This window comes from Cydia splendana, chromosome 3 (assembly GCF_910591565.1).
Source record: "Cydia splendana chromosome 3, ilCydSple1.2, whole genome shotgun sequence".
Taxonomy (NCBI): Eukaryota; Metazoa; Arthropoda; class Insecta; order Lepidoptera; family Tortricidae; genus Cydia; species Cydia splendana.
In genome coordinates, this window is record NC_085962.1 from 16,568,272 (window position 1) to 16,586,696 (window position 18,425).

The window sequence follows — 18,425 nt, forward strand, 5'->3', positions numbered from 1 at the left end:
AAGCCCCCGTCTACATGATATTCCAGCCATCGTCCGAAGATTTATAAATAAGCACTGAATGATTTCCATAAATAAATATTTTATATTGGTATGATCTCCACAATTAAAACGTGAGTAAGGTTTCATAGAAAAGCGAGATAAATTAGCTCAAAACTTGCTCGTTACAACGACAAAAAAATGGATGCTCCGCCACAAGTTTCTTTAATATCTTTATCACTCATCATTTTCCTCGCGTTGTCCCGGCTTTTTGCCACGGCTCCTGGGAGCTTGGAGCCCGCTTGGCAGCTAATCCCAAGAATTGGCGTAGGCATTCATTTTTACGAAAGCGACTGCCATCTGACCTACCCCGAGGGGAAACTAGGCCTTATTGGGATTGGTGGTATGTTTTTATTCACCGAAAAGCGACTGGTAAATATCAAATGATATATCGTACATACGTTCCGCAGAACTTATTGATACCAGCCGGGGCTTGAACCCACAACTTCCGATTGAAAGTCGCACCGCACGATTTTACCGCTAGGCTACCAGCGCTCTTAAGTAACTTTACTACTACTACATTTATAATTACACCCAATACTTTGCGCCTATATTTTCTGTGAATAATGTCAATTAAACATTTGTGTATGGGTGGTATTCCACCTATCCAATTTCTTTATCCAATGTGTATTATGTCTCACATTTTGCTTAATGAGAGAGTGAGACGCAATGCCATTGTACCAATATATTGGACAGACGGAATACCACCCTAACATATTGGGTCCTTACCTATGAAATTGGCGTTTTTGTTCATAGATATAAGTCTGATCCTAGTTTTTTTTTTTTTACAAAAGTACATACACAATTACAATAAAACTACAATATGATTTCGCCAAACTGCTTGACAGCAATTAATTGTTATTTTTTATTGTTAAGTGTTCAGAATTAAGCCTTGAAAATAGGTCTTTTCATGTGCTGTCGGTTCGAGTATTAAAATTACTTATATTTTTCTAATGGTACCAATTTTCAAGAAATGGAGATATTGAAAACATACCTTAAAGGTGTCAAAAATTACTGAAAAAATTTTGTTTGGTTTGAATTAGCCATCAAAAAAATATCCGCAAAATTAATTGTATGGAAATTCGTGTTTCGTTGAAATTCTCCGAACAAAACGCCAATTTCATAGGTAATGACCTAATACCATTCGTGTATAAGCTGCAGCTCACTTTCAGATGTTTTTATAAGGATTTTTTTACAAAGTAATAATTCGGTATTGCGAAAATCTTTAAGTAAGTAAAGTATCGAAACGAAAGTTAAGTGTTCGTGTCTAATGTATTAGATCATTTTGTGGTGATCGCGAAAGTAATTATAGTCGGTAAGTCTCAGATTTATGGATTTTGCCGGAAAATTAGAAGAGCTCGATCAGCATTCAGCACAAGGCTCGGAACCGGTTTATTCTTCATACACAAAATACCGGTATTATTACGTTCTTTTTCGTTCCTTGGTTTTTCATTTTTAATGGGACAATCTAATAATACAAAGTTGTTACGTAAAGACATGAGTCAGTCCCACGTAAAGACCATAAAATCATTCAAACATATTGGGCTATTGGGATACAAAAAAAATCGGTTCCGAGCCTTGTTCAGCACTAAGCTGAAGTATAGCTAATATGCTATACTTCCGCTTAGTGCTTAGGCCAATAGGCCTTATTGCTATTGCAAACTGGCATGATAAATAACTATGCGCAGATACACAAGAGGCTATTTCTAAGAAAGTTTAATAATTATGTTGTATTCGTATGAGCATTACATTCGGATAAGCTAAGGAATATTATGCTAAGTTAAGATTCCATTTATAGTACCAGTACCTAATTATTTTTGAAAGATTTATACTATTATTTCCAAAATACTTAGGTTATTGCCTAAAAACAACAAAAAAAATCACTGTTCACTTTTTTTTGTTCTCTTTCACAGAAACTATTGTTATGGATGTTCATATTTTATGAATTAAATAATTTGTTATAAATTATAATTGAATGTAATAGATGTTTTTGTCACGAGTAATTTTCGTAAAGGCACAATCCCTTCGCTTATCTGACTTCTGCCTCTGATTCAACTTACTCTCTGAAACTATAGGATTTGATATAACATTTAAGAGGCCGGCGCCGCGAGCCCGACCAGACGAGACGCTTCCGTCGCCACTGGCGACTTGTTAATGATATGTACATAAAATTATATGGAGCCATCCTAACTATGAGTTGTTAACATCTAAGTCATATCCCTGTTAATAGAAACGAGAGTTTTCTATTATTTTTATCTGGTGTTATCTTAATGGTAAGCGAAATGTGTACAAAAATATGAATATTTGCATTTCTAACTAGTCTTTAGGGTCCCTAAACGTGTTGTAATCCTATGTACTACTGAAATTAGCGGCTGTGGAGCGATGGACGACTCACGGTGTCCTCAATCTGCCTTTGGAAGATTTTATTATTAAGCATAACAAGGAGTACAAATCGTTGCTGAGAGGCACTGTGGACAGTTGCTTATAAGGCCATAACTATTCTTGATGAAGCGATGCAAAGTAAATTATGGTCTGTGAACTATTGAGAAATCAGTATATGTACTAAGATGTTGTTATTACTTTGGACAAAAAAAAAACTATAATGTTTAAATTGAATGCAGTTATTTTTGTACCTGATGTTTTGAATGGAAGTCGAGTCAGGATTAGGTTAGGTTGTAATTTGCCATCTTATCACTCATTTGCATGTATTTTCTAATGAAGTTGAAGGAGTTAGTTTTAATTTAGTGTATCTAGATGATCCACGCTGTTTCCGGGTCTTCCATAACTCAGTTTTTTTATGAATACTGGCAACCGGTGATTATATTGTGATGGCCCTTTCTCAGTCATTTGTTTTAATTATGTTTTAACTAATTACTATATTGTTTCATTGGTGTGACGACGTTAAGGAAGGATCTTGACTGTAACGAATGTAAAGTGATCATGTAATAAAAAAATGACCGTAAGATTGTTGTTGTTATTTAAACTAAATTTGATTATATGCTAGCTCGCTTCTAAAAAATCGACATTAAGCTGGATGTAATTAATGGATGACCCCCAATGCCATGCATTTGCAATAACAAAGTGTGCTAATTTCATCATTAATGACACATTTTATGAAAAAAATTACGTTCATAATGACACGACCTCACTTTGCTTCTATTCAAGTAGATGCAAAGTTAGCAGCTGCTCTATGCATATACTAATCTCTAATGCTCACTTTGAGCGGGATGGCTAACAAAACGTATATTGTGACAAGCGTTACCATAGCAACGGCGTCACAACAGACCTACAATTACATGTTTGAGTTATTTTTGCTTCAATCACTTGCGATTACTCGAATAAGTCTACACCGCGGTATTTCTATTTGTAAAGCAAATAATAGCAGGTATGCTGAGTTCGCGGTACTACAGCGCGTCGCGCGTGGGCACGGAGGCGGCGCCGCGCACGGCGATGGTGGTGGACGACGACGAGCTGTACGCGGGCTTCAACGACGTGGCGCCGGCGCTCGACACGCGGGCGCTGCGCGACGACGTCGCCTTCCAGGAGTCGCTGCGGACGGCGGGGCTGGGGAGGAAGATGCCCAGCAGGCTGGGGACTGGGGTACGTAGCACTAGGACCGATTGAACCTGCACACACTGCAATAAATTAAAACCAAAATATTACTTTGCTAATCCGCGAAAAGATAACGGGCTAGGCTAGTCAATCAGTGCTAACCCGTTTCCGTTGCCGGAGGTCAGACCAACATCTCCTCAGGATGCCTCGTAGAGAGGCGAAGTATTGTTCTTTTGGTGGTGGTTTGTTATACATATTTATTCGCGTATTTATTTTTGCGGTGGGAGGGTGGGAACATTAATTGCATGTAAAAATACGCAAGTAAGTATAACGGGTTAGCACTGATTGACTAGCACGTTAACTTTTCGCGGATTAGCGGAGTAATATTTTGGTTTTAATTAATATGGATTAAATTTCCGCAAAGTAACGCCTCAATGTATTCACACTGCAATAAGAGTGTCCGCATAATCGTCAAATTTCTATGAAAATATTACGTTTATTATGGTTTTTCCATACTTTCTCGTCAGAGTTAGCTTGGTCCGACTGTAGGTAGGTGATGGAGAACATTCGCTACATATGAGCTATTTGTGTGTGAGCTTTGTGTGATTTCATTAATTTGATACGAATTGATGATGTGCTATTGATTAGAGACAAAGTGAGTCATGTTTATCATTGTATGTCTTTCCCATCACGGAACAATGGTGTTCCGGACCTTTGGGAGGCGTGCGCGGAGCCGAAGCCAACACGTAGAGTAGAGGCTCTTTTGACACTTTAATGAAATGTAAGAGGTACACCGAGCGGATGCTGCCCTTACCCGTGTCATGGGAGGCACGCAGAGGCAGCACCCGCCAGGGTGTAAGGGCTATTGAGAGTTGATGGTATCTAAAATGAACTAGGTTATTGGTTGAAAGCGATGGACTAAGTACTGACCTATGGGGTAAAAAACCGGACGCCTGCCTAATAAAACGGTATGCAATTTTATTTCCGGCAGACGGTGACTCGCCCTCACAAGATGGGCCCCCACAAAAAGCGACGTCTAGGATGGCTCAAGGGCAACACCGGTGTGAGCGGCTCAGGGTTGTCGAGGGGTGTGCGCCGCTTTCTACCCAGTGGCTGTTAAACAGCCACTGGTGCCAACTCGCGTCTTATGCATATTTCACTTCCACCCCTGGAGCTTATAGCTTATGTTTATTATTATTATTACATGGCCCTAATACGACCATCTGCGGTCCTCATTGTCAGATCAGGCTGATACATGGCACTAACAAAAATAAAAAAATATTAAAAAAAAAACAGCATCTTGAACGGCGATTTGATGTGTGTTTGCCACATTGACAGATGTTCCGGCTGGGCACGGTGAACGTGCGCGGCGGCAGCTCGCGCGCCGGCACGGCGGCGGCGCGGCCCGTCACCGCCGTGCGCGCCGCCGGCTACACCTCCGCCGCGCGCGACCTGCCCAGCCGCGAGGAGCGCAAGGAGGACACGTGAGTGACACGTAATGGTTGTCGTAATCAATGTGAAAAGCAGAGTAGCATACCTGACTATAGTATAAAAACCCATTTTATCGTTGACCTGTAGGTATATCAGTAGCCCTCGCTGCGGTCGGGATCTTTGCGATCTTCGGTTCTACAATCTACTTCATCATCATCATCAGCTCGTTTCAGTCCACTGCTGGACATAGGTCTCTCCCAAGGCCACGTGGCGTACAATCTACTTATTACCTATTTATTCCTCCAAGGGGAAAGTTCTGACGCACACAGGTTGAGAACTTCCGGTCTAAATCTTGGTGCAAGAGAACCAGGAAAGCAATTAAGCTACTCCGACCGTTATCAGACAAAACATACAAGATTCCAAAACGTGTAGCAATGTCATGTTGTGTAACATAACGTTGCATTTCAGAATAGAGGACAAGGTGAAGCAGATGGAGGCTCGCATCATGGCGCTGGTAGAGGAGTCGTGCATGCTCAGCGCGCAGCCGGACCCGGACGACGACACCACCAAGACCGAGCTCGACCTGGCTCAGGTGAGCCATTTATTACATATCTTACTGTGTGTGTGGTGTGTCTTTGGTATGCTTTAGCAAACTGATTAGTGCATCCCTACATTCAACTTACATAAGCTTGTCAACATTAAGTTTATGTTTTGAACAGCAATAATTTTACAGTAGCGTACCTACTTAATCGCATATTTCTAAATAAACATGTAAATTGCCTACGACTTTTCGAAGACGACATTGTCTTTGTGGTCCCAAAGAAAGACTGTTTAAAGTTGACATCAACCTTCTAGCTGCGCAAGTTTATAAACTTGCGCAGCTAGCGCTTCCCACTAAAGTGCCTATATATAAGTCGAATTCCGACCGGACACGGCAGGAGCACACGCCGCTGCCCTCTAAATTAAACTACATATAATGAGGTTAAATGTGACGTGCCACGGGTAAAGGTACCTTATGGTGGTTGGCGCTTACGCTATTATTAACGCCGCTCCAATATTATTGTGGCGCTATGCGACGTAAGCGCCAGCCGCCATAAAGGTACCTACCTTTTGCCGTGGAACGTCACAAATGGTTCATTTGAAGTTTACGGCGGTAGTATCTTCTAGATCCAATGTAAACAAGGTGTTGTATATTTTCCAGGCGCTGGCCAAAGCACAGGAAGCGTCCACTTTGGAGCGCCAGCTGATACGCATGCAAGAGCAAGCGAACCTCGGAGATTCACACAACTTGGACCTCACATTCGCGGTCAGTTGAAACTTTTTACGGTTCCGTACCAAGAAGGTAAAAAGGAACCCTTATGGTGCCCGTCTGTCATGTCGCTAAGTATCTCGGGACTACTTACCTACGCTATTGATTTGAAATTTGGAATAGTTATAATTTCAAAGTTTTGTTACTAGTTCAAGTGGGGTTTCATACGAAAGAGCTTAAGTTGCACATTTTAGCATTTCCGAACATAGTTCGCAAATCCTAGTCTCTTTAACAATTAGCAGCTAGCCCCATAATGTGGTCATGGAAAGTAAAGGACGTGAGTGCCATTTCCATACTTCTATTGTCGTAGCACTCCTTGAAATAAAATAAAATGATGAATCCATATATTTCAGGTATTATGCAATCTCGCCGGGCAGTATGCTGTCAACGAAATGTACACCGAGGCACTGAACACCTACCAGCTGCTGACGCGAAATAAACTGTTCCCACACGCAAATCGTCTCAAGGTTGTTGGTGTTTTACTATTTGTATACCTAGGTATCTACCTACGGGATTGGGCACAAGAAGTCTAACCCCATACTTTGTATAAGGATATGATGGAAATTAGAGATGGTCCGAATATGGAGTTTGCCGAATACGAATATTCGGCCGAATGTTCGGTTCAAATCTTACCGAACCGAATATTCGGCCGAATTATGCAGTTCATAAATTTGTGACACTCTTCAAATAACCAATAGATCCCATGGATTCAACATGTCTCATCATGTATTTTAATACGGGAAATATTCGCTGTCAATGGGTGAGTGTCAGTAGTTCAGTTGGTAGAGCGGCGGATTTATATCCCGGTGTCGCCAGTTCGAGTCTCGTCCGAGTCACCGAATTTTCCCATTTTTTCCTTTCAAACTCGATCTTGATTATATTATATTTGCAGGTGAACATGGGCAACATCTATTTCAAAATGGGCGAACATCCTAAAGCACTCAAATTGTACAGGATGGCTTTAGATCAGACTCCGACCGCTGAGAAGGATTTAAGGTGCGTATCATATAAGCATGAGTCATCCGTCTAACACGTCTAAACATAACCAAATCATAACTGATTGTCCCGATTGACCAGCAGTTTAAAAATTCAACTCAACTCTTTCTCAACTCAACAAAGTCAACTCTTTGTCTCCTCTTCTCCTAGCACTCCTTCATCAATTCGAGTAAGTAGTAGTTTATCCAAGGAATCTGATTGATTCTAAATTGGATATGCTGCTACACCAATGACAAATGCAAGAACATGTGAGTTCCTATAATTGGCTTCCTGTATCTACTTATAATTTCTATGTTAGAGTCATAGCTGTTGGTTCTTCAAATGAATAAAATACCTAAATAAATAAACGTAGTATCCCTAGTTCTGCTGTTGGAGCACCGGGATGGCCCCTCGCGATAAGATGAGGAATCGTATTTGAGCTAGCATTTTAGTAGTCAACAGTCACAGCACAGTTGTCACTATCAACAAACAATACCTAGTCATACATGTTTAAGAAGAAAGTGGACGACCGCTTTCCCATACAAACGTAGTCCTCATTTTCCTCTCTGGATATTATATAGATCTAATTGTGTAAAAGATTTTGCATCATGTCAATAGTCAGAAGTAAATATAGGGACTACGTTTGTATGGAGAATCAGTAGTCCACTATCCTCCTAAACAGTAATGAAACACGGTGCATTATCGTTTGCAGGATGAAGGTGATGCACAACATAGGGCTGCTGCTGGTGCGCATGGGCAAGTTCCGCGACGCCGTCACTAACTTCCAGCACATCATGCACGAGCAGGGTGATTTCCAGACAGGTAATTATTGCAACACATATTGTGGGGATAGGGCACACACAAATCGACTTAAGAGGGAAGTATAGCACGTGATAGTCTATACAAAAAGAGAAATAATTTTTCCACTGCTAAATACTTTCCACTCTCCATGAATTTTTAGTATGTTATTGACACGATGAAAAACTAGGTTCATAGGTTTTCCTTTCTACAAAATTTGCAAAAGTGACAATGGTTTATAGGAAACGCCAATCTCCTACCTCCACTTTCGTAGGCCGGCTCACTACCACAATCGTAGTCACAGAATAAATAATAGTACTAGGTACAGAAGACTCATCACTCTCTAACAAAACGCGTCTGTTACGATCAGCACAGATATGGCCGCTAGGTGGCGACAGCGCCACGCGCGGCTTATGGAAAACCCCAAAATTGGGGCCGAATGGATGTACTTTTAGCTACCTGTAGCAAAGCGACGAAATCGCGGAGTGAGCCACGCCTGTCGTAGTCTTTGAAAAAGTGGTTTATGACATTTTAGTCTCTAACTAGGTACCTGTTATATTATAACGAAGCATTCGTTTCTAGCACCTTGAGTCGTGATAGCGAATGATTCGCAATAGAATATCCACGTACATGTTATTATTTTAGGTTTGCACCTAGTCCTGTGCTCGGTGGCCCTGAACGACGCGGAAGGGGGCAAGGCAGCCTTCCACGCGATGCTGGACGTCGAGCCGCCCACTTACCACCAGGATATCACCGTCGATGACGTAAGCATTCAAAAAAGACGGTACTAGCGGCGCCGCCCTGTTCCTAACAAAATGTATAATCTTGAATGAAACTGTTTTGGACAACAGCGGCGGCGGCTTGCCGCGTCGCGCGCCTGCATGACCTAAAAGTGTTTTCTCCGAAATAGCTCATTGTTTTTCACCCATATATATTAGAGGTTTAAGTCTCTTTTTGAACGGGCTTAATCTAAAGGTATGATCTCTTTCATTCAGTATACGGGTGGCTTTCGGTTGTCGACCACACGTATTTATAGATTAAGGTACGAGCTGTAAAATTGATTTGATTTTAGCTCTACTATTTATTGTAATCACGAGTCCTATTGGCGGTGTTAGTGCAATAACGACCTAAATCCTCCCAGGAAAACGATTCGTACGAATGTGTGGTCCGGGACGTGCTCCGCGTGGACCGGCTGTCGCGCTGGTCGCGGCGCTTGGCCGCCGACGCCGAACGCTGCCTCGCGCTCGCCGCCGCCGCGCTGGTGCGCCCCGCCGAGCGCGACGACGACACGGGGTGAGTGCACGCACGTGTGATTAAGGTGAACAAATGTATACATATTTATGATCTCACTATATATTTATTGTCTGTCAAGCCATTTCCGTCAGTAGAAAAAAGCGGCAAATTTTATTTCATTTCATTTCATTTATTTCATGCGAAAAACCATGGATATAAAGGTGTTACATAAAGGTTAGGTACATGGTCACCCTGCAAGGGCGTAGCACTGTCTTAAAAACTAAAAAGTTTATTTATACAAAACAAGATATGTTTAAATTGATAGTTGTAGTGGAAAATATAATAATAATCAATTGGTAATAAATATTTAACATTGCTGATTTATCGTAATTATCGTCAAGACTATCTGTATGTCATTATAATGGCAGTCAATTTCTAAAGGTTGTTTTTGGTGCGGTTGAAATGTCATAATTTTAGTTTTACTGAAGTTAATCACTAATTGGTGATCGTCCATCCAGTTCGTAATATTATCTAGTGTATGTTTAATTTGTTCATTTATGTTCGCAGTTGTGTTACATGTTAATAATAGAGATATGTCGTCTGCAAATAGAGTGCATGGGATGTCCATGGTTTTAGGCAGGTCGTTTATATTAGGTCATTACCTATGAAATTGGCGTTTTGTTCGGAGAATTTCAACGAAACACGAATTTCCATACAATTAATTTTGCGGATATTTTTTTGATGGCTAATTCAAACCAAACAAAATTTTTCCAGTAATTTTTGACACCTTTAAGGTATGTTTTCAATATCTCCATTTCTTGAAAATTGGTACCATTAGAAAAATATAAGTAATTTTAATACTCGAACCGACAGCACATGAAAAGACCTATTTTCAAGGCTTAATTCTGAACACTTAACAATAAAAAATAACAATTAATTGCTGTCAAGCAGTTTGGCGAAATCATATTGTAGTTTTATTGTAATTGTGTATGTACTTTTGTAAAAAAAAAAAAACTAGGATCAGACTTATATCTATGAACAAAAACGCCAATTTCATAGGTAAGGACCTAATATAAATAATAAACAGGAGACATCCGATTACGCTTCCTTGTGGAATAGATGCGTTAATTATTTTTTTTGGTTGATCTAATGTTGCAGATTTCGCTACTGTTTGGATCGATGTATTCTATTTCAACATTTCAACGTATTGCTCTCTATTTTCTAGGTAGGACTTAAACCATTTATGGGCTTCTCAACTTGTCAAGTAATATTTTATAATTGACTTTGTCGTACGCCTTCGTCATGTCCAGTAAGATACTGATTGCGTGTTTTTTTTTAATTTATTGCGTCTAAAGCCTCTTGAACAAATTTGTAAACGGCTAAAGTTGTAGATTTGTTTTTTCGAAATCCGTTTTGACTTTCGTCGAAAATTTTATATTTTTCACAAAAATTGTACACTCGGTCACACATTGCTTTTTCAAACAGTTTTGATGCAGTAGGAAGGAGAGCTATGGGTCGGTAATTGCTTGGATCTGTTTTTGAGTTTTTATTATGTACAGGTTTTATAATAGCCTTTTTTATTAAGTCGGGAAAAGATCCTTCATAAAATGATTGGTTTATTAAACTGCAAAAGGGTGGTGTAAGTTCGCTCGCACATTTCCTTATCAATGTAGGAGGGATCTCATCTATGCCGCAGCTAAGTTTATCTTTAAGATTCTTTATGTGTTTGAAAACTTCACGGTAGTCGGTGGGCTTGAGAAACATAGTATTTTCTAAGGAGGTTTGCATGGGCCTGGTTTGTTTATTTAGATTTGTTTCGCCAATTGATGCAAAAAAAACTGTTGAATTCATTTGCTATATCTTTGGGTCTGAGGTTAAGGTGTTATTTATCTGAAGTTTTATGTTATGTTTCCCAATTTTTGACTTTTTGTTAGTGCGTTCATTAATAATATTCCACATTGCTTTCACTTTATTAGTGGACTTTTTAATTTTATCTCTATAGTCTATTTTTTAGCAGCAGATACGGCCTTTTTTAGTATTTTCACGTATTTGCCGTAGTATTGTGTTAATACTAAACTTTTTGCTTGTGTCGTAAGTATTTTTAACAGTCGCTTATTTTTACACGCTTGCTTTATGCCTGCCGTTAGCCACGTCTCTTTTCTCGCGTTTTTAATTATTACATTTTGCTTTGGAATTGTTTCATTTAATACATTTAATAGAGTAGTATGGAAAGCTTGATAGTTCTCGTTTACAGTTTTGTTTGGTAATACTATATCGCTCCAATTAATGGCAAATTTAGAAATGTAGGCGTGAAGGATTATGCCTACAAAATTTGAATTACGCGCCTTTTTCTACTGACAAAGTGGTTTGACAGACTACATTATATATGTATGTTCTTTTTTTCGATTCAGTTATTGACTTTTTTTTTCTAAATGGCATTGCCATGGGGATTCGAGAGAGGGCTACAACTCGCAGATCCACTAGTATTTGAATTACCCGCGTTCCACCCACCGTAGTGGCGAAGATGATCATTTTAATAAATGAGTCAATTTGTTTTTATGGATGGAAGACGAATTCGTGTTTTATTCTGAGAGTTCTGCACGTGTCACATACGCCTAGATACAGGAAGTCAACATGATAAGACCATTGGCAAACAACATCAGTACGCCTGTTTTTATTACTGATCTAGATACCTACCAAGTAGTCACTGTACATAATACACATATGCCTATATAATAATAACACCTATAGTAGGGTGGCCCAAAAAACATTTTTTTTTATTTTCCTACGGGGCACCCCCTTATTTTGTTACACTTATTATGCTGATAAAATACACCAAGTTTCGTAATTTTACTACAAGGGGGTGCTCAACCACTTTGAAAATTTTCAAAGTTGTATGAATACCAAAAAAAAAAGTATTTATTATTCAGAATTTTATTTAAGTATCTGGTTTCACTCTATTTGTACATGTGATTTATAAGTTTTTAAGTAGAAAAACATTTTTATTTCTATTTTTTATAATTTTTCAAATGTAAGATTTTTTGAATTTCACCTAAAAAAATCATAAAAAATAGAAATAAAAATATTTTTTTACTTAATAACTTTTAAATCACACTTTCAAATAATGTGAAAACCACTACTTACATAAAAATCAAAAAAATAATAACTTGATTTTTTTGGATTTCATACAACTTTGAAAAATTTCAAAGTGTTTGAGCACCCCCTTGTAGTTGAGATAAGATTACAAAACTTGGCGTATTTTGTCAACATAACAAGTGTAACAAAATGAGGGGGTGCCGCTTCTTCTAACTAGAGTTTGAATTTTTCCCATACAAACGTGAACCACCCTAACCTATAGGTAAGTATATAATGAAATAATTCTTATGGCTTGCAGTAGGTAATCAGATAGAAGGGAATGGAGCATTGACATATATCTAAAGACGGGCTTTACGGGCACTAAGAAATGGTACTAGTTCAGCGGTGTGACTCACGGATACGAGCCAATCGAATAGTCTAACGCAACTAGTTGCGACCAATCGCTCGCTTGATACGAACTCATTATCCAATGGCGTTGTGGCGTAAGACTGCACGATTGACTTGAATTCCCGTAAGGCCCGTCCCTAGATATATATCAATGGGATGGAGTGTTAGACTTTTCTATTGTGAATTGATTCCTACTGTAAAAACAATAGGTATAAATTAGGATCAGGATGTACTGTTAAGCTTCAATATTCAAGTAAACAATTAGCAAAATCATAAATATGTTAGATATCGACAATCACACCACGAGGTGTGATAAAATCTGGATTTTGATAAGTAATAAACAACGTGCCGTTAGTTGATAAGTGTAATCAAGAGATATACTTAGGAATAACATGTTATTAATTTCACGTCACGTTCCTCCGGTTTATGCTCGAAGTTGTTGCCGTGACCGATAAGAAGATTTATTGATATACTTTCCTTTTAAATTTTCTATATAATAGTCTACAGGTCCTACAATATACGAGTCTTTTATAGGGTTATGGCAGTTTCTTTTATGGTAAAATGGTTTGAAATTTGTACCTATATTACGAGTATCGTAACTTCTTAGTCCAAAAAAGTCCCATGAAGTTTAAATATCATAGTCGTATTATCATTTATATGAAAGGTTGGATAGCATGTCCCCTAATATTTCTTTATTAGGTGTAAGCGGACCCTGGCGCTAGGCCGGGAAAACGCTAGGTTGAAGAAGAAGCTAAGTAGGTGTAAACAGTGAAATAATAACACATTATTTTTACATTCAAAAAGTGTTGTAAAATTCATATTAAAATGACTTCTTCGCAATAGCGTATCTCGAGATTCGGGATCTAGTCAGGGCTATAGCTGCTACTCGATGCAACGTTGACGCCAGCAGCCATAATGTTGTCCAGAGACACTAGTGTGGGGGGTCTCTCGGTAGGTGCAAGGGTAACACCAGGAACGCCGTTAATATTGATTATACGTTCGTATAGCGGCATGTCGTGGTGCGTGGAAGCGCTGCGCGGGTACTCGGGCGGCGCGGCGGGCGCGCGGCTGGAGCTGGGCGGCGCGCTGGCGGCGCTGCGCGCGCCGGGCCGCGCGGCGCTGGCGGCCGGCCAGCGCGCGCTGCAGCGGCTCAAGGCCGTGGCGCGCGCGCACCCCGGCGACCGAGTGCTGCGCGCGGAGGCCAACGCGGACGCGGCGTTCGTAGCTTATGCGGTACCTCCTTGCATTCAATTTTCCACCAGTAAATCTCCCAGCCAAAATAAGATCTGGAAGCATTCAAAATTGAATTTTTAAAATTATCGCTCCTTGAGAAACATAACGTCATTATCCGAAAAATGGCGTTTTTGAGTTAGTAACGCCATCTAGTTCATAGAATCGTAACGCACGCAATACGAAGACACCTATCGCCCTAGCTCTATTAGAACCGCCAGAGGGCGCTAATGTCGTTATGGCGAATTGAGGGAATAGGCGCCTGCCTCATAGGAACAATGTCATTAAAAGTAAGAAATTTGTAATTTTTTGCTTAATGACGGTTTGCTATGAGATTCAACGGTAAGTACGTCAATTTACATAAGAAATAGTGTATCTATACGTACTTTGTCACTTTGAACTTATAATATGGTATCAAAATCAAAACTAAATTTTAAGCAATATTGTACTTTTCCCTTTAAGGACACTTGTACTTTTGCATTTTTTAACGTTTTGAAATAAGTAAAGTGACATTATACCTATAATGACGGTTTTGCTTAAAACACAAATCCATAATCCTAACTAAAAATAAAAACGTACTGTTCTTTTACTTTAAGAGACATTGTGATTTTAAGAAACTGACGGGAGTTTTAGTAGGTTGATCGTCATTATCTGTGTAGTGTCAATTTGCTAGCTTAGTTTACCATAGCGACACTTGGTGTGATTAAGTGAAAAATGTCGTTTTAAGCTTAAAGCCACTACAACTGTTATAACGGTGTGGTTAATGAATGTCACTCGTTGTTTAATGTCACTGTGTTGTATTTGTTCAATAAGGTTCATAATGGGGTTGTATTATGGGTACCTACTAGACGACTATTTATAATTAGATAGATATAGCCACATTACGAGCCCTATTGAACTAACTATGGATGTGTAAGATTCCCATATATAAAGCAAGTTATTTTTGAGATGTCTGTTATGTTCCAATTTTATTTCTGACAAGGTGTCACAAAACGCACATTAATTAAGTATTATTATCACTACCTATTAATTACCCATAAAACTATTGTTCTGTTGCAGTAGAAAATGTCTCAACGCAATTCAAGACAAAAAAGTTTAAAGCTATTTTAATAAAGTTAATACTATTCTTTTAGTTGATACTGTTAATAAAGTTAATATACTGACGATGACGAAGAATTCGAACCCCCTTCAGAAGAGCTAGTTCTAATAATGTAATGTGTCGCTTGTGAGTTTTTTGCTGTTTTTCTGGGTTGGTTTAATTTTTCTACTGGCTGTTTCTAAAATATTTATAATGTTGTTATTTTGAATTTGAACTTCTGAACAGGGCCGTCTTAAACTATGTTAGGGCAAGAATTTGGGGCCTCTTTGGAAAGTAAATAAAGCGAATTAAACTAACATTTCTCTCCTATTTTTATAGGTAATCAAATATAATGTTACTGTCTTTCCTTCGAGGCCCCCTAAGGATGGGTGCCCTGGGTACGGGCCCCGTGTGCCCTTATGGTAAAGACAGTACTGCTTCTCAAAATTACTTCTTAATAAAATTCTAAGTTAAACTGATCGTGGTTACAAATAAGAGTGTGTCTGTTTAGGTGTTTTATCTTTAAGTCTTAAACTTTATTTTTGCTCTCACGGGTCTGTGATCGGAACTAAATGTAAACCTATTGATTGTACCTACGTACCTACCTACATAAATAAATCTCTAATTAAACTTTTGTTAATAAACTTGTGTAATTAAAATATATACGAGTATAAGTAGTCAATTTCGTGTGTGATATTCCGCCAGGTGAAGTCCAGGTCCAGCGACTTTGAGGTTTTTTGAGAAAGAAAGAATTACTTACGTTCATGTTTTGACCAAAGGCAAATGGAATAGGCCGAGAACTACGGTAATTTCTGCTGCCAAGGCCATATGTGGTCCAACTAAGTCGGCATTATCCAATCTGTGCTTGATCTGACTTTAGCGTTGAAATCACCAAGGACAATGGTCCATGTTTCCTGCTTTTCATCGCTAGATTTATTTAGGGGGTCATAATCTCGTAATCCTCTTCAATCTTATCATGGCAATGTGTAGATGTTGATGCGTGGGTTTTGATTGGGGTTAATGTAGACTTTGGGATTTGGGATATACTTAACGTCAACACAGCCACCTTGTCGGAGTAATTTGATAATCCGACAATGCTGTACGTCCTTCCACTTCTTTTTGACGAGAACCTACTCCATAATATTGTCTGCTGGCTGTTCCAAAATGGTAAACGGTTCACGCCCTCTCGTCGAACTTCTGACAACCCCACAACGTCCCATTCATTTCTTTTATGCCGTGTTTCAGTTCAGGGAGACGCTCTTCGTTTATCAAAGTGCGGCCTTTATAGGTGTTGGAGTTCTTTTTTCTTGCATGGGTCATCAAAATCTTTTTGTGGGTAGGATCTTCCGCCCGGGGATTCTTAGCACCACTTTTACAGGGCACTTAGCGCCGTAACGAAAAGTCGTACATGACAAATGAGATTGGACCATAAGCCCATCATGCTGGTCCAGTGCAGGTTGGTGGATCGCCAGAGGCTGGTTTGTTATTCAACAGGGTGACCACGAGCAGGAGAGGCTGGCTTGGGATCCGTAACATGACATTCGGGCCCCTTACATGCCATCCCCAGATTATTATCCTCCCCTTTGTTTATTTACTTTGGTAATTTTTGATCGTAAAAATATGGCCAATCAAAACAAGCTAAGAATACTCTAGTTTTCAAGAAAAAATAGTCTGATTTGCTAATTTTTTGGGACTGAAAGTCGCTTACTATAATAAATATGAATTGACATCCATGTAAAATGGTTCTATTTGCGCTTTTTCATTGAAATAAAGGTTAAGTTACTTCAAATAACTGGATATAGTGTCACTTTTCCAGAAATTGAATTAATATTACGAAGAGGTCATGTGACATTAAGCAAAAATAAACGGAAAAGTGACATTACAATTTTCTTTTAATTGAATTATCTTAGAAATTAAACAAAAAAAAACACAGTTTACTCTAATGGCTAACAACCTTAGTTAAAAATCTAACAAAAAATAACAAAAAAATCTTACTTTTATCACTAATACGGCACTTATAGACGTTTGAAGATTTCGTAAATTTTAAAGCTCTGTACCCAAAAAACACGTTTTTCGCTTAATGACACTGTGTTTCTCAAGGAGCGATATCTTCCGTCGCAAGTTTCGCGCTGCTTGCCATATCTTTTGTTTCCTTCTAATTTCTTGATTTTATGCCCCCTCTTAATTCCAGCTGGGAAATTTCGCTGAAGCTCGGTCGCTGAGCGAGTCGGCGTCGCGTGACGACCCGTACTCGTGCCCCGCGCGGGTGACCGCCGCGCTGGCCGCCGCCGCCGCCGCCGGTGACGCCGACGCCGACGCCTGGCGAGACACGGCGCAGCAGCTCACCGCAGCCAGCCATCTAGATCCCGCCGATCTCATTGCTATGCATGACTTAGGTTAGACGATGTCTTTTAAAGTATTCTTCAACTTTTTGGACAGACTTCATCAGTCAGTTTTTCAGTACTTTGGAGGACAATTTCTCCCAAAACGTTGAGATTGGTCAGCTAAAAAAATACGTGTCTGTTATTTCAGACTACTCTCTGGCATATATAAAAAAAAAATCGGTCGGAGCCGGACAGTTGGGTACCTTTCCTAGTTAGTAGAAACATTTTAGTTTCAGCAATCGCAATTGTGTACTGTTATAGAAAAAAACGCTTACGATGGAATGGCCGCATTGACCTTAAACAATAATTTATTTTTCACCACACCAGCTCGGAAAGGCTTACTTTGCACTTCAAAAACTGATAGCAAAGTTGCATTTTATTCACATGTGAGGAAAAGTAATCAAATGCAAATTTTGAGTTGTTTTCTTATGTTTGCTGGTAGAATTGACTTTAAAATGATGATTTTGGATGATAAATATTTAATAACATTCATTTGGATTTGATTTTGTTTGATATTTTACATTTAATATTTGCTAAGGGTTGGTGTGGTGAACATTTTTGTGTTTCAATCGGGGCCATATTTTGTTTAACCCTCGTGCTTTGAAACCCTCGCAACGCTCAAGATTCCATTTTTCGAACCACTCGCTACGCTCGTGGTTCAATTTTGGAATCTTTCGCTTGCTCGGGTATCAATATTAGCACGACGAGCGGTTAAACAACAACTTTGCCCGCTTGTAAAACAAATAACTATTTCTCAAAAATAGACGGCAAAGTCGACTTTGCCGTTTAAAAAATAGGTCGCGAAGCGCGTAGTTTATGGTCAGTCAAAAATTAAAAAGTTAAAAACATTGCAGTCTCGATTTTGGGACTGCAATGTTGCATACAAATTCCATCATTTGTCGAGTTCCAAACTTTT

General features: G+C 39.2%; 1 protein-coding gene across 1 annotated transcript in view; it reads left to right on the forward strand.

The window, feature by feature from the left end:
• The first annotated feature begins 3,320 nt into the window (after positions 1-3,320).
• LOC134789378 (intraflagellar transport protein 88 homolog) overlaps positions 3,321-18,425 on the forward strand; it is a 34,101-nt gene continuing 18,996 nt past the window's right edge. Inside the window, exons 1-11 of the mRNA XM_063760010.1 lie at positions 3,321-3,636; positions 4,927-5,072; positions 5,488-5,611; positions 6,221-6,325; positions 6,682-6,795; positions 7,221-7,324; positions 8,016-8,125; positions 8,747-8,865; positions 9,243-9,394; positions 13,825-14,050; positions 17,317-17,521. Coding sequence (XP_063616080.1) covers positions 3,424-3,636; positions 4,927-5,072; positions 5,488-5,611; positions 6,221-6,325; positions 6,682-6,795; positions 7,221-7,324; positions 8,016-8,125; positions 8,747-8,865; positions 9,243-9,394; positions 13,825-14,050; positions 17,317-17,521 — 1,618 coding nt within the window. The 5' untranslated portion in view covers positions 3,321-3,423. The remainder of the gene's footprint in view (positions 3,637-4,926; positions 5,073-5,487; positions 5,612-6,220; positions 6,326-6,681; positions 6,796-7,220; positions 7,325-8,015; positions 8,126-8,746; positions 8,866-9,242; positions 9,395-13,824; positions 14,051-17,316; positions 17,522-18,425) is intronic.